At 53.3% G+C, this 23,667-nt stretch overlaps 1 protein-coding gene across 4 annotated transcripts in view; it reads left to right on the top strand.

Annotated features, from left to right (window-relative positions):
* Window positions 1-22,396, top strand: part of LOC122386073 (G-protein-signaling modulator 2-like) — a 63,120-nt gene extending 40,724 nt beyond the window's left edge. For 3 of the 4 annotated variants that reach the window (XM_043374865.1, XM_043374866.1, XM_043374864.1), the window contains exons 5-15: window positions 3,391-3,526; window positions 4,548-4,690; window positions 6,561-6,684; window positions 7,050-7,165; window positions 8,242-8,408; window positions 9,120-9,217; window positions 13,822-13,983; window positions 14,986-15,048; window positions 17,696-17,870; window positions 20,931-21,097; window positions 21,431-22,396. In XM_043374865.1, the coding sequence (XP_043230800.1) occupies window positions 3,391-3,526; window positions 4,548-4,690; window positions 6,561-6,684; window positions 7,050-7,165; window positions 8,242-8,408; window positions 9,120-9,217; window positions 13,822-13,983; window positions 14,986-15,048; window positions 17,696-17,870; window positions 20,931-21,097; window positions 21,431-21,604 (1,525 nt within the window). In that variant the 3' untranslated portion in view covers window positions 21,605-22,396. The remainder of the gene's footprint in view (window positions 1-3,390; window positions 3,527-4,547; window positions 4,691-6,560; window positions 6,685-7,049; window positions 7,166-8,241; window positions 8,409-9,119; window positions 9,218-13,821; window positions 13,984-14,985; window positions 15,049-17,695; window positions 17,871-20,930; window positions 21,098-21,430) is intronic. The other variant, XM_043374867.1, reaches the window with a different exon arrangement.
* The last annotated feature ends 1,271 nt before the right edge of the window (window positions 22,397-23,667 follow it).

Genomic DNA, 23,667 nt, shown 5'->3' with positions numbered 1-23,667 from the left:
CGGTTTCAATAATTAACCAGTATCTTCAAGATGATGCGTGGTCATAAGTCATAGGAATTCAGCGATTCAGTTATTTCATGGAACCAGATGTTTTGAGCTAGTAAGGCGTTGTCATGATTGTCATCTGCCATTTATGGAGGTAGGTTTCTATGTCGGTGTGATTGGTTCAGCAGTTTCGACTCAATCAATACCTGATTGATATTCATCTGTGGTGCAGAATACGTGAGAAGGTTCATTCTTGCGATACATCCCAGAATTCATGAAAAGAATATTATCTGTCCCTCTGAAAAGAATCACTTATCTTTCTACCAGAGATAAGTATTTGACATAAGTGAGATGAGTGATAAGATAAGTGCTTCGTTTCAGAAAACCGTTCGGAATAGATGTTATCTTCCACTCGGAGCCCTGAAGAATCCTCTTTATCTTACTGATAAATACTATCCTACGATGAAAAATCAGCTTGCAGTGGCTAGACGAGAGTGTTATGTGATGTGAATTGCCAAGTGCCTACGCTCACGGTCGTGTTCATCGTAACGTTAGTGACTGCAATTCGGGGCTGTTGCAGCCTTATGGTTATGTGCCGCCAGCCGTACCAGACTGGAAAGCAATTTGACAGTTATAGCTCGTTATGTATCGACCGATATAATTTATCTAATGAAATCGATGTCGTAATCGAGCCAGATTAAGCTAATAATGAAATGGGTCATATCCTGCGTCCAGTGAGCACTTGTAGTAGTACTGAGTAGCTGATGATGTACGGATGTAGAAAATTATGATCGGCATGATCGTACCTTGTCACATGAACGTACGATGTCTATTGATATCCGCCTGAAATGTACTGCTACTATAATTACCACTCAGTAGCAGCGCAGTTTTGTCGCAGCTACGTTTCAACTAATTTGAGAGTCGCTGTCGCTTTTCAGCATACCACTTTCATCTATTCAGCCGAGCTGCTTTCATTTTATAACTGGGGAACACGGCATAGTGAGCGCGGGTCCCTCGCTGTTCCGCTTTGTTAGACCCCTATCCAGGCGACCGTGGACACGGTCAAGCCAATTTGTAAGAAATAGAAGACACAGAAACAGTTGCCTTCCTGCTCGGCCTCGCACAGTAAGTCCTGTAGGCGGGAGTTGGGGGCGGCTCGTCAGTGTTGGCTCGCCAAGGTCCCTCGGGGGTCATACTGCGCAGTCCCCCAGCTAACCGGCGCTTGTTACGGAGACGCCGGCGGTGATCAGCGCGTCGGAATGGCCGCTCAGCGCCGTCATTGTCGCCCGGTGCCGCGTCTCCCGCCATTCCGTGTGTCCTCACTGAGAGAGGAGCTGTGGTGGACAGAATCCCCCGTCTAGACAGTAAACAGTCTTCCACAGCCGGTGAAGCTGAAAGGGAGCCTTGGGCTCTTCCATAATCACTACTTACACGTATATGGACAAAGGTCTATTGGCTCTCCTCATTGCATTGGGCAGCGGCCGTATGGTGCCGCGCCGTTTGATCCGCTACCTAACTAAGCTCTGTACCGCTGATAACTGTTGACGTCTCTCGGAACCCGCCTACTGACGAGTGCTTCTGCAGCGTTTTGACGGACTAGTTATCACTGGCCCTCTCGGCCTCTCTTCAACAAACCGATCCGGTGTCCCAAAAGTGGACATCGCTCTGGCTTACTGGGGATGACTAAATCTTGTTGGACAACCGTTTGTGTACCAAGTAAGGAAAGGTCGTGTGTAAGCTAACGAGACGAGAATGGTGCTGTGGTGTGCACATTACACCTACGCTCAAAATCCTTTGATGTGGATGCGAATTCAGGTCGAGGAAATTCAATACCTCTCATATCAGCGCTTACGCCCATTAGTGGGTTCTGCGGGCTGCTGATGCAAGTGACGCCGGTAAAGAACTCTTCCTTATCTTCCGAAGAAGACTGATCAAATTTAACTGATCGTTTCCTTCCTTGCTCATTTCATGCTTGACAACAAAACCCTTTTGTGAGCTTTTCCTGTCACGTATAACAGCTTCCAAAACATAGAAATCGTTTTTGCTTACGTAACGAGATGGCTAGAACTTTCTTTTGCAGAGCTTTATGCTGGCTCTGATGGCTGGATTTGTTCTTGTTCTTACAATCCCATACAGACATCACTTCTGTTACCTTGTGAGTACTTCTAACTTGTGACTTTGATTGTACTTGGAAATTGATCCGTACACGGTACTACCTTTCAATCTTATCAGCCTATCGTAGGGTCCACTGAGCTCCCAGGCTCCAAGAAGAGGTCTGAGAATCAGCGGTCTGCTTTGCAGCTAGATGATGTCAAGAATCTGCGCTTCACTGATTGTGGTCGATGTTCGCTGCCGTGAATTCGTCTGTCAGTCTCGCTTCGTGCCCTGGTTGGCGAGCTGGTGATCTCTCTTGGACTGAATGGACGGCTGATTGTGGACATGGCGGGTCTGGTTTGGACCAACTGACCGTTGCTGGCATTGGGTGGACCGATTGCCTACCAGTGGTCAGGGTGAGCTGTCTGTGGGCCCGTGGTCTGGATTTTACCGACCGGCTGACTGTACCACTGTATCAGTGATCTGGGGTGGATCGGCTGCATCTGTATCTGAAGGCAACCGGCGCTGATAGCCTTGGTGTCGGGAGACAGGCCGGCGGTCTCAAGTGAGCCGCGGTTGTGCCGTAAGTCTGCCCGACAGCCAGTGGGAGTCTCAGCCACCCGGGTAATCTGTCAGCGGGTCACAGGTGCCTGGCTCGCCGCCCCGCTTCGCCGGAGAGCAGGAGCCCGCCGCTCGGCAGCGCCACATTAGGCAAATGGCCCGTGAAACTGGAGCCAGCCGGAGCACTGATGATGGAATGTTTCCCAAGGGGGGCGCGGTTCAGCGCCGCCCACCCGTCCGTTTCCCCGTCCGCCCCGGCCGGCCGGGGCGCCGCTCAACAGGCGGTTAGGAGGTGCTGGTCGTCAGAGGATGGGGCGATCCTTTGGACGAGGCTGAGGCTGATTGTTATTATCCGTAGTAGATGCCTGTCCCTGACGGCTCCCTGTGTTGGTATGGGGAAGCCAGAAGCATTGGTCGTCGTCGTGCTCTCGGGCCGGCCCTCATGTCGGTATGGACGACTCCCGAGAGCATTAGCCGGAATCGATGAACGTGTGTATGTGACGTGCTGGCAATTGTATCATAAGCGCATTAGTTCTGGAGTCTGCGTTTATCCTACGTGACGTGGAACTGGTAATTGGGTATGGATGGCGGATAAAGTGTACAAAAGTCAGCATTCTTTGGCGCCGATGCCCAGTGTCCTTTGCGCCCTAAAACCCAACTCATCACTGTCAATGTTTTGCTTTGTTTTGCCTGTAACCCATCCGACTGTCAGCCCGTCCTCACCTGTCCCCCACATCTCTTCGCTCGCAGGACGATGCAGGATAAGATGGGTGAGGCCAAGGCGAGCGGCAACCTCGGCAACACCATGAAGGTGCTGGGACGGTACGACGAGAGTCTGCTCTGCTGCAAACGCCACCTCAGCGTCTCCCGGGAGCTCGGAGACAAGGTGAGATATGCGCCTGGGATATCGGAGACAAGGTGAGACACTTGTGCAAGAGGTTAGGGAGAGATATGTGTGCGGGGCAGGGGTATAAGGTGAGACAAGTGTGTGGGAGAGAAGATAGCGGGGGATGCGTACGGGAGCTAGGAGACAAGGTGGGTCATTCGTTCGAAAGCAATTAGAGAAAGGTGAGACATGCTTCTGTGAGCTTGGAGACAAGCTCGTATAGTACGTGAAAGGAGATTTAGTGGGCGAAGGAGATCAGAAAGGTGTGTGATACAACAGCTGTGAAATCAGGCACGTTAGGATATGTCTCATAACATTCAAAATAAACACATTTGTAGCGCTTAGTTCGGAGACACGCTAATGTAATTTTAGGATAGACAACTGAGGTGGATACTGGTTACTGGTTAGTTGTGCCACTAGCCAGTTGTGGAGACACAACTGGATGGTGGATAGTTGTGCCGCTAGCCAGTTGTGGAGACAATGAAGATAAATCCTAGGTCGTCTTAGACGGGATTCACTGAGAGTCGGACTACACCAAAGGTTCCGCTGACTGTGCCTTTGTGCCGAGCGTGGATTAATCCTCTGGAGACACCGCCCCCGGGCTAATTCTGCCCGGTGCCGTCTCAGCTCGCGGCACACACGTACCGAAATGACCGAACTCAAACGGTCACTGGTCACGGAATTAGAGTGCCCGGATTTGCACCCGGTGACCGGGGTAATCGCATTGTCCGGCGAAGGCTTCACTCGGTCAGGGAAGGTGGGAGTGTGCGGGCGGAGAGCCGGAAGGTCAGTACGGATTATCTCGCAAACCCAATGACGCTCAGTGATCGTTAATTTATCAGAATGGGGCTCACGGAACTCCAGGAGGAGTAAGCACAATAACCGCCGTTGCTCTTGGGGGAGCGCCTGCTCCTACTCGGGTAAGTACCGGGTGGCTATGGAGCTCTCCTCATTGTGTTTGCTGTGTCTGCGTGCTGGTGGAGCCCTCTAACTCCCTCCATTCCCCGCTGTCTGTCATCAGGTGGGCGAAGGCCGGGCACTCTACAACTTGGCAAACGTCTACCACTCCAAGGGCAAACACCTGGGCCGTTCAGGCAACCAGGACCCCGGGCACTTCCCCGACGCCGTCAAAGAGTGTCTCCAGAAGGCCGTCGAGTACTACAAGTAAGGACCGCTCTCGTCTGTTCCCTGTCCTGTTCTGTGACTGGGGGATGGTGGACTTATTTTACAGTGGAGTCGCGTTCTATCTGGAATTTTCTTTCGTTATTAGCTTGTCAGCATTCTGCGACGCTCGGAAAACAGCTCAGTTGTTAGTGGCTTCTCCGAGCGCCGAATTGTCCCACTTCACAGATATTGAAACGTGACTGGCCTTTTGTAGCTCTTTCTCTCTCTCTCTCTCTCTCTCTCTCTCTCTCTCTCTCTCTCTCTCTCTCTCTCTCTCTCTCTCTCTCTCTCTCTCTCTCTCTCTCTCTCCTCTCTCGCTCTCGCTCTCGCTCTCGCTCTCGCTCTCGCTCTCTCTCTCTCTCTCTCTCTCTCTCTCTCTCTCTCTCTCTCTCTCTCTCTCTCTCTCTCTCTCTCTCTCTCTCGCTCTCACCCACTCTTACTCTTAGTCTCTTTCGTCTCGCCCTCTTTCACTCACGCTCTTCGGCTCTCGCATACACTTCCTCTCTCCTAGCTATTGAAACGTGACCAGCATTTGAGAACGAAGCTCCTCTCTTTCTCTCCCCTCTCCTCTGGCTCACGTATCGGCCACCGGCCGGCCGTCTTGATTGCGTTCCGATCTCCCACTCTAGGCGCTGCTGTGTGCGTGACCCTGCAAACCCTGCTCTGCCGGCGAAGAGCCATCGCTCCTCCTATCCGCCCGCTTTCCTACTGGGATGCATGAACAGGATAAATGTGTGTTACAAGCGTGTTAATGAGCGGCGATGACCACCACAGTCCGTGCGCCTTACAACCCCACATCATCTTTATAAACGGATTACAATACTGAGCGGATGGGAAAATCTGTTCTGATACGTATTTGCTTGCTCATGTATTCGGGGTCTCTGTCCATTGTCGCAGGCGGCAGCTATTCCTGCCGTTGTTCATCCTGAACCCATTCCGGTTTGGTCCAGGCAGAGTGTCGCCGCAGTGAAGCTGCCGGCTAGACGGCGGATCTCGGAAATGGAGTGGGGATTATGGGAATGGACAGCGCTCGGAATGGGGATGGTGCCGGTATAAACCGAGCGAAAATACGGGCAAAATGTGACTTCGGGGCGCTGATATCATGAACCCCGCTGTGGTTATGAAGGTTTCAGAGAAGAAACAGCTTTGGGATCCGTCTCCAGTTGTCTTGGAGAGCTGCCAAGTTTTCCTGAAATATGGCGTGGAAGATTATTGTAAAATGAAATCGTGTTTGTCATTTTATTTTATTGGCCATTGTCTGTGACCTGCTTTTGTAGCATATTTCTTGTCCCATTTTATTGAGATATTTGATTCCGTGGGAAAGGAATGTCAAAACGACAGCGTATTCATAGCTCTGTTGGGAACTGCTGTTCAAAGCCTCGATTCATGGACGCCACCACCGGACTGTTTTGCCATCGTTCACGGCTGTGTGGGTGGATGGGGCAGGGGAGGGGAGGAGTGGGGATATTTGGAACGGGCGGCGGCACTTCTTTCTCTTGGAGATCATGAGCCACATGGGTAGGTGGTGCGACGCGACACTAATTATCATGAATCGTCACTCGTCAGTCACATGAGCCAAAGAGCGACGCGGCGCGACATTTATTATCGAGAACCCAACGGTGCGTCTGCCACTAACTACCTCCCAGGACCGTCTGTCACATGAACCAAGGCTGGCGCAGTGGCGTCACCTGATGTGTTCGCTCCAGTGCGTCTTTTCGTCTGCCGGATACTGAGCGGCCGCCCGCCATTCATTTCTCTCCCGACTGTGGTGTGGCGCTCACAAACCCTGATTGGCGCCGTACGCTGTACGCTGTGATACGGTGTACTGATTAGTGTGCCTCGTCTGACGCCTTCCCTCGGCCCCTTCCAGTGAGAACCTACAGCTTATGGTGGAGCTGGGTGACAGGTCCGCGCAGGGTCGCGCCTGCGGGAACCTCGGCAACACACACTATCTGCTGGGCAACTTCACACAGGCCATCAGCTACCACCAGCAGGTGAGACAAAACTACCTTCAGAAGCCACCACTCAGTTATCAGCTACGAGTAGGTGAGGTGATGGAGCTGTGACGTCATGTAGAGCAGTGACGTCATCAGGGCACTGTTCGGCATCGGTCACTGCCGAGGCATGTATGCGCTGGCGTCATGTCTCTTGATTTTTGCAAGGCGTCTTGCCAGGTAACGGAATACAGTGAATGGGATGAATGACATTTTTTGACGGATATGTCTTATTGCGTACCATTGATACGGCACAGCTGGTATGTTGCATAACATATCCTTTCAATGACGGCTGCCATGACGTCACATCTACCACCTGACGTCACTGTGCGTATTGACGCCACCCTTCCTTTCTGCTTTGGCAGCGGCTGAAAATCGCCAAGGAGTTTGGCGACAAGGCGGCGGAAAGGCGCGCTCACAGTAACCTGGGCAATGCGCACGTCTTCCTGGGACAGTTTGAGACGGCCGCCGAGCACTACAAGTAAGTGAGAGGATAGGGTAGTGGACAAACAGACAAAACAGAATGGTGTGTGAGGGGAGGGACTGAGGACTGAGACTAAGCGTAGCCGGTAGGGAACGGTTGGTTTTAAAATTGGGCGGCCTGTGGAAGCGGAAGGGCAAGGGATGACCACGAAAGAGATGTGAAGTAGAGGGTGAGCGACGAGCGTGTTGCTGATGATTGAAGTGGAGATTGAATCATTTTACTTGGAAATGTTGAGTTGCCAGACGGGCTCAACGTAATTAAGCCATCGATATTAACGTTCGATATTAATGTGTCATATTCAAAAGCCCTCCGAAGGCTCGTGCCATAATTCCTACGGTGATCATAAAACCCATTTAATTGGTGATGCTTCATAATGGTATCGGTATCGGCTTTGTATGGTACGGTCGCTGCCGTCTACAGGGCACCATTAAGGGCTAACACGCCAGTCGAATGTGTGCTGTTGCGGGCGGGCGTTAAAGGGCAAATATCGACCTCCGAGCTCGGCTAACACGGTCCGGTCGGTCATGTGTGGGCTGCGGGGCATTATCGATCCGCTGAACCGGCTAACACGTCTGCGGTCGTATATAGACTGTTGCGGACGCTAATGAGCGACGTTGCCCTCCGCTGCTGCCCTGCCGTGGCACTGATTAGGCGGACCGCGCCGCGCCGTGCCGCTGTCGTTTGTTACGGCCGGTGTCGGTGGTATTGTCACGAGGGAAGGCGGCCGAACCATCAATCGTCGCCGGCCGGCCAGACTGCGCGGCGGCACGGTGATTAAGTCCGTGACCGGAATGTGGCCCGTTCGGCACTGTGGGAACGTGAACTATGTGTGCTACGGCTTACTTTTCAATTTAACTGCTGTGAGCAGGTGAATTGAGAAATATTGGTTTATGCATTGCTATGTTATTAAAATGGAGTTGAGTGATCCTTTAATTTTCGTGTTGGTCATTCCTGCGTTTTCGCTCGTTTGCTGTGATTTTTCTTAATTGTTTTTTGTTTGTTCATTTTGAACGTTTCAGTTTCCTTCCCTCCTCCCTCCCTCCAATCTGATATCATGCTGACCTCCTCCACAGACGGACACTGGTGCTGGCGCAGGAGCTCGGCGACCGAGCGATGGAGGCCCAGGCGTGTTACAGCCTGGGAAACACGTACACATTACTGCGCGACCTGCCCGCGTCGGTCGAGTATCACATGAGACACATGCGGATCGCACAGGAGCTCAACGACACCGTCGGAGAGGGTGAGAGAGTGGGGAGAGAGAGAGAGAGAGAGAGAGAGAGAGAGAGAGAGAGAGAGAGAGAGAGAGAGAGAGAGAGAGAGAGAGAGAGAGAGATTTGTGAGGATAGCAGAGTGTGAGACCGTTGGAAAGATGAGGTAATTGGGACAGACATTCATGTAAGATTAGAGGCTATAAGTTAAAATGCCGACGCTCAGTTTTGTAATAAAACCACACTTGTTGGTCCGTTTCCAAGCGACTGTAGAAAATCTTCGTGCTACTGTCGCTAGGCGGGCATCAAGTGTGTTTGAGGACATTGAGCCCGCGTTGAGAGGGAGATTTAAGGTGGCCAATTCGTGGTACTCGTTATAAATGTCAATGGCTAGCGGTTCAGAGCCGCTCTGAGCCGACCATCATAATTCCCAGTCGGTAGCCGGTTATTGGCGTTCCACGTAATCCGAGCGCATTGGCCGGGAGATTGAGAAGATTCCTAGAAAATGAGACTTCTTTATGTCCATCGGCAACCGACGTCTCGCTACCAGCCGCACTGTCTTAAATTGACAATTTGAATGTAAGCTTTCTCAGCTGAGTGATAATGTACACGTTTATGTGAATGAGCTAACAGGTAATTAGGAGGTGCATGACTGAATGTGTGCCTCCTGAGTCGGTCTGCCTGCTGTGTGTTTGTCTGTATGTACTGTCCGTCTGTCTGATGACTGTCAACTTCACCCACAGGCCGGGCGTGCTGGAGTCTCGGCAATGCCCACACGGCCATGGGCAACAACGAGAAGGCGCTCTACTACGCCCAGCGGCACCTGCAGATCAGTCAGCAGGTCAGTGGAACTTGGGATATTGTCGAGACGGGCGACAACTCGACAGCTGGCGACAACTCGCGTTTTTAGCCGTAGGATGTGTTGGTGTGTTTTCCCTCCCACACCTCTACCGCTTGTCTTTCCCTCGCCCTCACCTGCCTGTTTTTCATCCCTCGTCGGTTTTTCTCGACGACTGTAAGCCTCAATCTCGACCTTCTAGCTTCCTTAGACCCCTAGTCATCTGCGTCGGTCGCTATGTGTCGCCGCCCCCGTTATATCACCCCTCCCTCCTCCTTCCCGACCATAGCGACAGTGACTTTCTGTGGTAATGAACGTAGCCGCAACCGACGACCTGCCTCGCTCCTGTCCCCGTCTGCATAACTAATGATGGTGTCGCGCCGGTGCCACCGCCGCCGCCCGCCGCCCGCCGCCTGCCGCCTACTGTCTACCGCTTGCAGTCAAGTCCACCGCTCGTCTTCCACCGCCTACCGTCCACCGCCCACTGACCGTCGTCCACCGTCCACCGCCCGCCTTCCACCGCCAGCAGTCAATCGTCCACCTCCCGTCTTACACCGTCCACCGCCCACTGACCGTCGTCCACCGCCTGCCGTCCACCGTCCACCGCCCGCCTTCCACCGCCAGCAGTCAATCGTCCACCGCCCACTGCCTGCCGCAATCTGCTCCGCCGATTACTTGCGTCCGTGGCTCGCGCTTTAGAATCCTATCCAGAAGGCCGTCAGTGAATTGAATGGACCGAATGGGGGCTGACAGCTCTGAAGATGATTCAGTGAGTGAACGATATTTAATGCGCGTCGCTGAGACTGTCGGCAGTGTATTTATGAGAGTCTGAAGCCGGTGGAAAGATGGACTTCATCTTGAATTGCTCACAGCGGACTGTCCGCACTGGAGTAACGTGTTGTGGCTGTAGATCATCGTGTCCTCCTTCCGCTTCAATTCTGTTGATTGAATTAGTGGCCTCTGTCCGCATCCATCGCCAAACTTAGGATGGTCGAAAGTTAGAGCCAATAACCGTATCGAGGAGCGTTGGACTCAGTCTTCCCGGAAACTTTGCATATGTATGGCCATGCATTCATTTGCGTATAGTAGAGTTGGCTAAACTGGAGAAAATATTTGCAAAACTGTTGACTGCATTCTGTTCAGAAGGATGAAGTTAAAGCCATAGAAGCTAGCGTATCTTATGATCTTCATCAACCGAAATATCGAACATATTTTCTTGTTGAAGACTCATTCAAGGCGTTCAGGCTATCCGACTTATAGTATTGCCGTGTGAATAGCACTGCTGATGTTGCGGCGCTCGCTGCTGATACACCAAATCGCGCGATACGTTTTGGCTGATCGTGCCCGGCCGCTGATAGGCTAAACCGGCGAGATAACTTTTTGCCGGTGGCTCTCACCCACGTCAGCGTCCGTCACACACAGACGTCTCTCGGGCTGCTTTCCCAGTACGGAAGTGGCTCTCAGGGCTCCTCAAAGGGCCAAGGTAGGCGCTCTCTCGCGGCTGGGGATCGATCTGTGCCCTGCCGCGGCACCCCGCTGCAGCCGCCTCCGCCGCAGCAACCTCAGACCACCATCTGTCTGCCAGCCGGCCGCCGGCTGTCACCGCCCTCAGAGCTAAATGAGTTTGGTGCGGCCGCCCGGTTGGCGGTCCAGTGCAGCGCGTGCTGCGTCGTCCCTCGACTCCTGAACAGGTCACTGCCGACAAGATCGACCTGGCGCCGCAGTGCCGCGGTCCCAGAGAAATCCCGGGGGTCGCTGGAAGACAGCACTGCACTGGCTCGGCAGTGGCGCGGGGAAATTCTGATGATCCGCAGAGATAGAGCTCGCCGGAGGAGTTTCGGGAGCTTGGTGGATTTAGACAGATTTAGGGGGACCGCGAAATGATCAAGGTGCCTTTATGTGCTCAGAAAGTTAAGAAGATAAAGGTGGACGATAACCAGCCGTGTAGGAGCAGGGACATGCATATTATATAAGTTTCTTACCGGTCAGGTAAACAATCGGCTAAGTGCCCGTAGTACCGCTGGGTTGTTTTGAGAAACACCCGACCTGCAGTCACAACATCGTGCTCCTGAAGCGTGGCAGAATCTCTCAGCACTCAGCAGCCATTTGCGTGGGTACACCGAGCGACTTTCTGACTTCTATTCAGCGTCTGGCGAGCGCCAGTGTCATCCCATCGGGACGCCTCCCTCCTGACTTTTATTCAGCGTCTGGCCAGCGCCAGTGCCATTCCCCCTCCTTTCCTCCTCTCCCCCCTCTCCCCGGGGGCAGTGCCGCTCTCTGGCGGGACACATGTGACCGATCAGCCGGCGACCTTCGTCACAGCCGGAGGCGGCTTTGGCGGCGGTTCCGCGTACGGAGGGAGCCGGCCGGCGCGGCCCAGTGCGCCACTTTCCGGCTCTTCCGCTCTGCACCGGAGTGCAGGAGGGATGGAGGGGGATGGAGGGAGAGAGAGGGAGACAGGCTAAAGACGCGAAGAACGGCTCCATGATGCACGTCGGACAACCTAAGGGACGCATTGTGGCATATTGGATGCGACAGTGCGTATGTCGCAGGCACGATGGCCGTATACGGTTATGTCAAGGCCCTGTAAGGACAAATCGAAGAAAGGCGATTCGAATTGATTGACGGGGGCCGGTCTTGTTGGTTGGCGGCAACTAGCACGGGGATGCGGGCTGCAATATTTGTCTGTCATGTTGCTGCATGCTGTGACAGAAATAGCGTTTTATGCACAATGTTCATGCTACTTTGCCGCAAAGATGAGAGCATGGCTAACCTGTGGCGTAGATAACAGACTTGTTACATATGATCCATGGGGTAATATTTTGCCGTCAGCAAAGTGGCGGCTTGATGCATTAGAACAGTCGTTCATAAGGTCGCCGATGTGTATTTCATAGCCTGACACCCCTGCCGTCGCGGGCTGTCTGCCTGCCGTCAGTCGTGCTGACCGGTCCCGTCGTGCGTTTGGCCAGGACCGGCGGTCAGTCGGCTGGGAAGGGCTCTGGGCCGACCTTGACCGACCTGGCTCCGTCTGCCCCCCCCCCCCCTACTCCCCGGAGGTTGTGCTGATGCAGGCGGCGGCGTCTGGTGGAGGAGGGGGGGGGGGGGGGGTGGCGGTAGTGGGAGGAGGTCCGGAGGGACCAACGCCCCAGGGAGACTGTCGGTGATTTGCACTGGCTCGTGAATTTCGATCGATTTTTACTTGGCTCACATACTCCTGGCCAATGATTACCTGTTTTATATCGGACAATCGGTGTGTCTCACGCACTGTAAAAAAAGTTTAGCACCACCAAGCAGCTAAATGCACTTTTGTACCATGGTAAAAAACGAGCACCACCCACCGGCTTATTTTAAGCAGGCTAAGAGGGTGCTATTTTTAGCACCCATAAAAATCGTAGCACCATGGCTCCTGTATGGGGCTAACAAGATGCTTTTTAATTAGTACCTCATATCTAAGACCCGAAGGGTGATAAAAAATTAGCGCTGGAGGGTGTATTTTTTAGCACACTGAGGGTGCTAGGGTCAAAAACCAGCCCTCAGGAGGTGCTACTTGTTGCCATGAATTATGATTCTTTAAAATTGGTAAAGGTGAGACTCTAGTTACTGTAACGGTCGAGCTGTCTGGAAGTCCAAAGCCGCCAAGGCACAGACCCCCCAGTAACCGACTATTGTGTAAGATCCGTCTGTATTCGTCGGCAGTTGCCCCGAGGCCACATATCACCGCATGCATCCACCTCGTGCTCATTATTTGCTCCCTACCTTCAGCCAGGATTCCGCGGCCCATTTTCGGACTTACCTTGTCCCTGTATGTACATATGTCCGCGGTCAACAGAACGCAGTCCACCTAATACTCTCATTGTTCGTCACCAGGTTGTCAGCTGTTTGTTTTGCAGAATGGCTGGAAGGACGCTTCCTAATGCCGGTGCTGACACGACAGTTTTCCTCATTCTTGTCGGTGCCCGGTGGCTGTTTGCCAAAGGCCGTCCTGGGTCTGTGCGTCCTCCGCGGTGCCGTTGGGTGGCCGTCAGTGACGGAAAGCTTTGCTGATGGCTGTGGCGACCTTGTCGGAACCGGAATTCGGGTCACTTGGCCCAGCTGGCTCTGCTCGCTATAATTGAGTACATTTTGACGGCGATATTATGTGCATAATTGCTATGGGCTTGAACAAACAGTTGTATTGCATTATAATGGACCACCAGACGTTCGGTGACCTTTGAGTATTCACTAATCGTCGCTTCCTGGACCTGCCGGTTACGTTATGGTAGGTCAGGCTGGTTAGTTCCGCAAACTTGTATGAGGTCCCGTGACCCGCCGTTCCGTGACTTTTGGTGACCTCCAGTGACCTGCTGCTCCCTTTCCTCAGATCGAGGACATGGCCGGCCTGGAGACGGCGCGGGTGAACCTCTCGGACTTGTTGACCTGTAACCTGCCCTCCCGTGAGCTACCGCTCCCTGACCTGTAGCCTGCCCCCCCCCCCTCCCCCCAGATCGAGGACATGGCCGGCCTGGAGACGGCGCGGATGAACCTCTCAGACTTGCTGACCTGTAACCTGCCCTCCCGTGAGCTACCGCTCCCTGACCTGTAGCCTGCCCCCCCCCCCCTCCCCCCAGATCGAGGACATGGCCGGCCTGGAGACGGCGCGGATGAACCTGTCGGACCTGCGGCGCGCCATGGGACGCGACGCCGGCGACGGGCCCGAGCTGACCGACTCGACACTGTCGGCGCCGCTGCGGCCGCGTCGCCAGAGCATGGACAACATGGACCTGCTCAAGGTACGGAGGGTTTGAGGTCAGGGGTGACTGCGGTGGCTGCGGTGACCGCCGGTGGTCGGTGGCTCGGCGGAGGACAGCTGTGCCATAGTCTGTTGCATGATATGTTTGCTTGCTATTGGTGTTGTTCCCTTATCGACTATCATTTTGATCGATTGTGTTGGCGACGTTTAATGATCTTTTTTTCTTCCCATATTCCCGTTTGTATAAAAGGTTTTGATTTTATATTTTTGAAAGTAAACAGTTCTTGTTACCCGTTTTCATCTTTGCTGTGTTTTGATGTATATCTAGTCAGCGATTCACTCTGCTTGGCTTTTTCCGTTGTATATTTATTGTACACTATCCCAGCACGTCCCAGACCCTGCCCTCAGCCTCTCTCCGGCCTCTACCCAACTGCCCGGCCTTCCTCCGGCCTCTACCCAACTGTCCAGCCTCTCTGCGACCTCTGCCCGCCCGGCCAGCCATCCTGCAGTTCCGTCCTCTCCACTTGTCTACGATCGGACCGGCAATCCCTCCGCCATCCTACCAGAGCTCCCGTGGCGCTGCCTCTGCTGAAAAAGTGGACGGTGCGGTGAGTGGCAGTCGAAATATCTCTAGCGCTGCTCAGTACCTATCCCTTTAGTATACCAGCGAACCTTGTTCTATCTGCATCTCCCTCATCCTTAATTATTGATTGGTTTTGTCCGCTCTTCCATGACGGCGGGCTTACATTCCCTCGGTGCCGTCACCAAAGCGTCACTGCAGTCCTGTCTGAGATTTCTGCCGATAACCTCAGTACTTATTCCATCTCCTACCAAGAAGTGTAGCCTGCTTTCGCTTGCTGCACTGTGTCGCTGTTACGCCTTGGCCTGCATTTATTGCGACAGATTTTTACCTGCCCCCTTGCCTGCCATGATCTCCATCTCGGCTCTATGTGTATTTTGCCTGGCCCACGCCTGCTCTCCGCTGCCCCGCCTGTGACCACACCCCGCCTGCCGCTGCCTGCACCGCTGCTGTGTTGCATAGATGACGCCTGAGGCCAAAGTACGGGGCGACGCGGAGAAGCCGGCGCCTCTCAATGTCAGCCAGGTGAGTGACAGAGCTAGATTCTGACTGCCTACATCAGATGTAGGCAGGGGTGAACAGGTGGACATTATGGAGCGTGAAGATGAGCGGAAAGGGATGGAGAAATTCAGAGTGAATGGAGATCCGGGGAAACATAAACGGAGAAGTGAGAGATAACGTGGACAGATTAATGGCGAGACGGGGAACGTAAGCGAAGAGAGCCGGGGAATAAATAGGGGTGAATGTAGAAAGCTGAAGGAATTTAAGCAGGCAGAAACGGGAGAACGTTGAATGAAGGGAGAGGGGCGAGAGAACGTAAGGTGGCTGGACAGAGACCGACTGTACCCAAACCCATACCCACCGCTCGAAGTGAACGACGTTGAGTCGCATGTTCTGATGCCATTAGTCATTCCACGTCCCAGCATTCAGCAAGTGCCAAGCTGATGCCCGGGTTTCGGGGGATCTTTTGGGGATGCGCATGGGTCTTTCACGTGGGATGTCATGTACGGGGTGGCCCAGAAAAAAACGTTCCCAATTTTAAATCAATATATCTCAGAAAGTGATAAAGATACAACATTGAAACTTCGAATAGTCAATGCGGCACACATTTTCAGTAAATGGTGTGAATTTCATGGTGTTCGGTAAATCACTTTTTAAATGGTTCATGTTTCAATCATGCCATGTAAAAATTACTTTTTTGCTCCGATGTTTACTAAAAAATGTGAGTGAACGGGTCACTTTCACCCCGCGGCACCGCGGCCTAGAGCCATGACTTCTACTGGCAGCTAGTCTCATTGATGGTTCGGGTCTCAGGATGACACATTCCCTCAGGCAACCACGATGGCTCTGTGCCAGCCGCATCGGAAGAAGTTTCCAGTTTTCTAACCATGTTGTGGCTCAAATGCTTTCCTGGCTGACATTCCTGGGAAAAGGTAGCTTTTCAACCAGGTTTTGTTTTTGTCATCTGCTGGCAATGTTGTTTTTCATAAGCTATTCTGTGGTCTTCTGGCACAGGAACCAGTCTGCTTTAGTTTGTTTTCCTCATCCGGTCGATTTACTGTTTGATCTACTGAAAGGAGGGTAATCAGCAGTAATCCATGCACCGTGCCACTCCTGCTCGAAACATGATTTGGTAATTAAACGAATGGCATCCATGAGCACCATTTTGGCCCAGTATTTGAATATTTGGCATATAAGTGAGACAAAAATATTTAAAATAAGAAAATAAGTGTTGGTTTCATTCACGTGCTCTATTTTTTATTCTTTTTTTATAACATGGGACATCTAACCCAATCATCACTATCGTTTGACATCGGCAAAAAAAGCAAAAACGTCTTGCTTAATTCAACTCAAGATTGCCAGCTTGAAAATGATGGTATAGTGTTCTAATTTGGCATACCAATGCACAAAGAAATGACGCAAACTTGATGAAAATTTTGGCTCGTTATTTGTACTCGTATTTGATATATAGGCCTCCAAAGTTCGGAACGTTTTTTCTGGGCCACCCGGTATATTACAAATAATCCTGGTCTTTGACATGGATCCTGATCTCGATGAAAGGTTTTCAACGTGAGATGTTTATAAAACTCGGGTGCTCGGGAGGTCAGTGGCGTGTCTCGTCTGTATAGGTGACCGACGTGCAGGACTGGACGGCTGGTAGGGCGCCCTAGAGTGGGAGGCCGGTCTCTATCGGGGTAATTCACTCGCTGAAAGAGTCATCTAACCGTCATGGGAGGCATTAGTGGTGAACTTTAGAAGGTCGGCCACCGCGGGACTGATGAAGTTTCATCTGATGGTTAGCTGCACCGAGGGTGGGGAGAGTGGTAGAGAGGGAGAGAGTGGAAAGAGGGATGAAAGGGATCGACTGAGAGCCGCTCTCCGCTGTTGTGGTTATACCTCGGTCTTTTATCATGGGCAGCGTTTTGGCCAGCTCAGCCCGCTGCTGCACCCCATTGCCACTGGTTACCAACGGTGACCTGTGGTACCGTCTCTCTGTAAAAGGACTCCCCATAGCCCGCCGCCGTCACCCCAGCCGTCTGCCGCCGCCGCCGCGGCCGTCCGGCCTGCTGGCAGCGATAATGGGGAGCTGTCGCGGCGCTGATTTGGCGCACCTAATGACCTGCCGTGGCAGACGGGGACGGCCTGGCCGCGCCGCCAGGGCAGACATTAGGGCCAGGTGACGATAGGGTGTCTCGGTGAGACTGGGGTGACGAGGGAGGGAGCACGTCAGCCTTGGATGGCGAGGTGGGAGGACTCGGATAGCGAGGACGGAAAGACGGCTGGCGTGGGAGAGAAGATGCAAATCTTCTCACATGGTACATGCAAGTCAAGCATGCGTGTTAACGTTGCTTATTGCCCCTGTGGAATTCTGCTCTATGTTCACTGACATATGACCTTCAAGCTTGACGTTTTTTTTTAATGGATGAAGTTTTTAGGAACTGGGCTCTGTGCCCTTTTATGTTAAAACTAGAATCATGTGCACGCTGCTATCGTAAATCGTATGCATGTGATTGTAAGTATGCAGCGTATCTGCACGTCAGGCATCCTTGGAAAGCAGACTTTTCGCCTTACATGCTTGCTCCATCGGCATCAATTTTCATCAAGTCTCAACACCAACGCACTCACAGTCAAACCGTGTATCTCAACAATCTTTCTCCCCACACTCCGACAGACTTCCAACGACGAGTCGTTTATGGACGGTGACGACTTCCTGGACCAGCTGACGCGCTTCCAGTCGAAGCGGATGGACGACCAGCGGTGTTCCCTGACGGTCGGAGGAGCCGGCGGATCGTCCAGCGGCTCCACGCCCGATCCCGTCAAAGACGACCTCATCGACCTCATACAGGGTGAGTAGGGGATGGGATGGCCGATGGGGTATGGTGGGTGGGGGATAGGGAAAGGGACACGGGTATGACTCACGGTACGCCAGTGGGGGACGGTTGAGTGGGTCGTGGGGACGGGGAGGAGGCCTAGCCGAAGAACGTTCACTGGAACTGTTTTGTCATGTAGTTGGACATAGCTGAGGCGGAGGGAAGTTAGTAATATTCCACGGAATGTCGGCACGTTAAACCGTAATGCCCGTCGCCGGAACGAAGGCTTGTCGAAGGTCGGGTATTGTTTCGCACCGTATTGTGACCAGCACTATTTGTTTTCATTTTTTGCTCGATGACTGACCTTGACACCGGCCAAATAATGGTCGCTTTTTCCTCGCTCTGTCCTGGGAGTGGCGGTCGGCGGCGGACCCTACCGGACACATTATCTGCACCGATGTCACTCCCTCGGCGGCGCAGGCAGAAAATGATGGCCGGCCGCTATCGTGCCGGCACTGTCCGTTTTTGTCTGTCGTTCTGCGGTCTTCCCGGGACGCTGACGTCACATCAGACTTGTGACGTCACACCAGCTGCTGCGCTAATTGAATTCGCCGTCGGCGGCGTGTGCTGCCCTCCAATGAGTAGCAGCCGGCCGTACGGTCTCAGCTGGGCCGAGTAAAGAGCGCAGCTCCGCTGGGAGACGGAGAATTGGTGGCTGGTGGTTCTTTACCCCCTGACACGTGTCGACGGCCGTCCGCTACTCCACGAGGAGCTTTTTCCTCGCTCGCCGAAAGATCCGCACAGCAGGATAGATTTTGTCTTTCGTGACTGGATTCTTAATCGGTAGCTACTGTAGTTACTGGTTTGGTTTGGTTCTTTCTGCCCAAGGATTTCCAAATTTGCATCAGCGGAGCTTATGCCCGTGAATGTTGCCTAGCACAACAGCGAATATTGCAAGGCCATATTTTGTGACGACGTCGTGCTGTAAATCTAGTCGCGGATTTACAGTGACATTGCGCTGTAAATCATGGCCCAGACATGATTTGTGAATAATTTAGCGCCAGCCATTTGGTGGCTGGAAGTCAGCCGTGCATTAGGCAGACGAACACAGGTCGATCTGCTGTTGCACTTACTGAACGGTGAACCAGTCTGTCGTCTGACGCTGGTACTCTGTACTGAATCGGCCACTGACGCCGATTATGAAGGTGCTGATTATGAAGGTTTTCTTGGATCGGAATTTCTATTGTCGTCGTATCTCGATAACAAAAGCGAGAAGGATCGAGTGGAAAGTGAAATTATTCGAAGAGAAGGGTAATAGGATAGAATTAAGGAAATAGAATAAAAAGCGGCCCTTATCCGACTGCAGACAGGCTCGCCGCCTCACGGCTGACGGCGTTTTTGCCCGGAGCGGTGTCGGCACCAGGCGGAAACGAGCCCTTTGTGCAGTAGAAGTGCAGGACCTTGGAGCGCCGGCTGACGGTTTTCCACTCGGCTGGATGCGATGATTTGTTGTTGTTGTTGTTGTCGTTCCGGCCGTCGGGCCCGGTGGGCCCACATGGGGGGCCCGTGAGGGCCCCAGCCCCCCTCGGGGGCGACACCTGCGACGTCCGCGCAGGGAGGGCAGCAGGCCCCCGGGCGGGTTCCGGCGGACTCAGACGCCGGGTAGGGCCGGAGAACCCAGCACCCCGCCAGAGTGTCTAGCGCCGTGGGCGCTCTATAGTCGGCCCAGGCGCCGCAGGAACTCGATAACCCGGCATGGGTCAGCGAAGACCTCCCGCAGCGTCGGGTCCTCTCTCCCGAAAACGTCGTGACGGACGCGGGCCGTCGCGGGGCACGACGTCAGGAAGTGTTCCGCGTCCTCCCTGACGTCCTCCTCGGCCCCGATGAAGTGACGGTAAGCTTGCAGGGCAGGAGAGTGGCCGGTCCGGAGGCGTGCCAGAGCGGTGCCCTCTCTCCTAGACAGGCCGAGCCTGTCTGCCAGCCTGACCCTGCCCGGGCCGACGACATCGTGGTAGTCGTGGCGATGATTTGTCGGTAGCGGCCTGCCCCCGAGCTGGAGACGGTGGACTCTCTACCACTGGCAGACGGCTTTGTCCGGCGGCGGCCGCCTCAAATGAGCTGTTTATGTGACGGTCGTTGGGCCGGACCAGTTGACCCACGCTGAACTGGTGACAGTTAATATGTATGCTGTTTTGTCTTAATTTAGTGCCTTGATATCCGTCGTGGATTTGTTCGCTATTCGCTGACCTGATTCCAATCAATCGCATTCATGCGCAGCTGAGCATGGAATTTGTTTAAACAACTTTATCGGTTCGCAGGCAGCATATTTACACGAATCTATTTCAGGATTTCCGTTTTCTATATCCAATTTTCGCTGGATACATTTTGAATGACCCAGTTTCGCAGCTATGTATGCTGCAGCTGCCCTTGCGATTTACGACCAAAACTTGTTAGCCCGTTCGGCCATCACACGGCTCCACCGGCCATTCGGCAGGCGACTGAACAGAATATGGGACGGTGTCGCCTGTCCGCTGAGCCCCCATCAGCCAGTCACGGCCCATGTCGCCGTGCGGACAATGACTCAACAATGTCTCCAATAACCGGGCAACGTGCTGTCATCGCCGGGCGGCTCGTTCCGTCCGGCACTCGACGGCGAATGTCGGCAGAATGGCTGGCCCGCTGGGAGGGCGGGCCGGGCGCCCGGGGCCGAAATTTGCGCTCATCTGTCACAGGAGACGTTTGGTGGGCTGTGGCAGTTGTGACAGCGGTGATCACCGCCGCGGTAACGGGTTGTGATACATGTCGTCGCGTCGAATGCAATAAATTCACGGTCGAGCCTCCACATGATTTGTAGTGGGACATTCATGGCGAAACTGTCTACTGTCTGGTCCCCAGGCTGTTCTATGTGCTGCTCCGAAGGCTCTTTTGGAACAGAAAAAGGTGTAGACTTGGTAACATTTCAGTGCTTTGTGCGGCAGCTATGGTCATTGGCCACGGCCAGACACAACCCTACTCCCATTCCCGTCACCATTCATCGTCACGTTTCGCCATCATCATCGCGGTCGTCTTACCCCTCTTACTGCCCGCTGCCTGCAGGTATGCAGTCGCGGCGAATGGACGAGCAGCGCGCTGACCTGCCCGTCTGCGACCTGGACCTCCCGGGCTTCAGCGGCAGTAAGGACTTCATTCAGCGGCTGAGTGTGGCCTCGGACGCCGACGGACTGCCCGACGACCAGTTCTTCGACATGCTGATCCGCTGCCAGGTGAGATAGACTGAAGGGATGGGGAAGAGGGGATGGCCCGGTGAAGTTGTGTAAGCGGCAGGCTGAGAAACTTATCAGGATATTCGATAATCGACATTGCCCAATAAGGATGGGTCCTGCACCTGATTTTACCCTAACATACTCGTATGTCATTTTGGTGCATCTGAATGTCATTAGATCAGGCTTTCGTCTATCAGTGGCTTCGTGTGCATTAGGCAAGCTGCACCACTCCATCCGCTCTCCCCTCCCTTTCCCCTTCCTCTCTTCCCTCACTCTCCCGAGATTACTGCCTCTTCCCTACTAACAGTCACCCATCCCGCTCTCCCTTGACAGGGCTCTCGACTGGACGACCAACGCTCGGTGCTGCCCGAGCTGAGCGTACCGCACCCTCCTCCGGCACCCACCGTACCCGACGAGGACTTTTTCTCGCTGATCCAGCGACTGCAGTCTGAACGGATCGAGGACCAGCGCTCGGCACTGCCGCCCAGTAAAACGCCCGGGGACTGATCCGGCGGATGAGCCGTGAAGAATGCTGCTGCTAGTGTGGTGGTGTGGCGCCGAGGGGCGCTGCGGGCGGGATTGGACCCGTGGGGTGTCGACTCTGCGCTCGGTGGTATCTCGCCAGACTGTGTGATGACCGAGGGACACGGACAGAAATGGGGAGAAGGACTCCGGGTCTGTGAATGCTGCAGCTGCGCAGATTCAGCCACAGTTGTGCTGGAGATACTGGAGAAAACCTGCCTTGTGCAGCGCGGTGAGAGTGGGATGAGCGTCCCACGTAGGGACGCCTGCGATATTGGCGGGACGAAACGAATGGTGTGAAGTCGCCCTAAAGGTGATTCTGTATGTGATCGAGGTATGTGTGTGAGAGCGTGCTGTATGCACGAGGCTTATGATCTGGTCATGAGTAATAGAGTGTGCTGTGTGCACGGGGCTTACGATCTGGTCATGAGTGTGCTGGAGTATGCTGTGTGCACGAGGCTTATGATCTGGTCATGAGTGTAACGCTGTGTGAAAGCTGCTGTACTCGGTGCGCCGATCATCCCATCAGCTGTCATGTCAAGGTTCAAGCGCTGCCGACTCTGGGCGGGCGCCGCTGCGCGCGCGGCCGTCACTAACCATGTAAGAGTCCCCCGGCCGGGCGGGGACTCTGCTGTGCCTGTTTCTCCTCTCCGCCGCTAGGGTCGCTGCCGTCGCGCTCCGCTCGTCACCAGGGCATTGATGTCTCCCAGCGCGTTCTAGGCTGGTCGCCCACTCTACCATTCCTGTCTACATGCCAAATAAATAACATGGGAACAATCGGACGCTACATTGGAGAAAGGGTTAATTGTGGAAGTTTCCTTGCGAAAATGAATTCACGTTAGCTCGCTAAGTTTCAGTTGACCGCTGCTCCGCATTTTATCCTTGCATCCGGACCGAAGATCCCGGTAGTACTATGTCTCATTGTGTGTTAAATCACGAGTTTAATGCTTTATTGCGTCCGTACCAACCTCCATCGGCTGTGCCGGCGGCCACGCTATTCCGGACGCCACACAGCACCGAGCCGTTTGTCTAGATGACAGGGTAATTTTGGGAATGAAGCTACATCTTGGTATGGGTCATGAATTTGCTAAGATGCCGCAAGACTGGTCACTTTACTTCAAGTTATTGTAGATTGCCTCTCTGCTTATTTTGAAGGAAATGAAACACACCCTGTGCTGATGAAAATTATTCGTGAGGTCTCCAGGAAGAAGACAATCAGGCACGCACCCCACCTTGCTCGGTAATGCATACTGATGTCTAAACGACCAATGACAATAGCTGAGAATGACTACGGGATGGGGACTGACGCATAGCAAAGCAATGTATGACGAGGACGTTGCCATTGAAAACTGCATCTCGTATGAATGAATAAAGGTTCGCACGGTGTTCCCTGTTCACCCCTAGTTCTTACGTGACCACTGGCCTGCTCGGAGCTCACGGCCTAGAGTTGCAAAGTTTTCCCAATGGGCTGCTACCGGCACCGCCCCGCCCCACAAAAATTTTCTGGGATACCGGCATGCTACCACGCCCCAAGCAAAAAAAACCGCCAAATTACCGGCATACCAAAAAACCTGCATTCTTGATTCTGGCTTACCCCTATCATGAGATGCCACACTTTGGCAATTTCAGTAACCGCCCCACCCAGCAGCCACCCATTGTCCAACCAAAACTACCAGCAGCCTGATGTTGGCTGAGTTCGCCCCACAAATACCACAATTTTGAAACTCAATTCCAGTCTACAGCTGTTAAAATATCACCTGTAATCAAAAAGGTATTGCCTACAAAAAGCATTAACACATTCATCAAAAAAGCAAGGACAAAAAGAACTTGAATTACTGAAATGTGTTTCTGAAGACTGCACAGTGAGCAGCAATCACATTTACCACAAGCGTTCTTATTTTCCACATTTTCCTAAATTGTTGCAGGTACCAACCAAATAATGAACTATAGACAGTCACAAATCACAATATAAAAAACTACAGATTCGGCCATGTTCCTAACTGAGGAAGCGAGATCAACATCAGCTTTTTCCTATCCGCCAAGGCCAT

This window comes from Amphibalanus amphitrite, unplaced genomic scaffold (assembly GCF_019059575.1).
Source record: "Amphibalanus amphitrite isolate SeventyFive unplaced genomic scaffold, NRLGWU_Aamphi_draft 000239F_arrow, whole genome shotgun sequence".
Lineage (NCBI taxonomy): Eukaryota > Metazoa > Arthropoda > Thecostraca > Balanomorpha > Balanidae > Amphibalanus > Amphibalanus amphitrite.
Note: the sequence above shows the minus strand (reverse complement) of the source record. Positions and strands in the feature narration are given on the sequence as shown.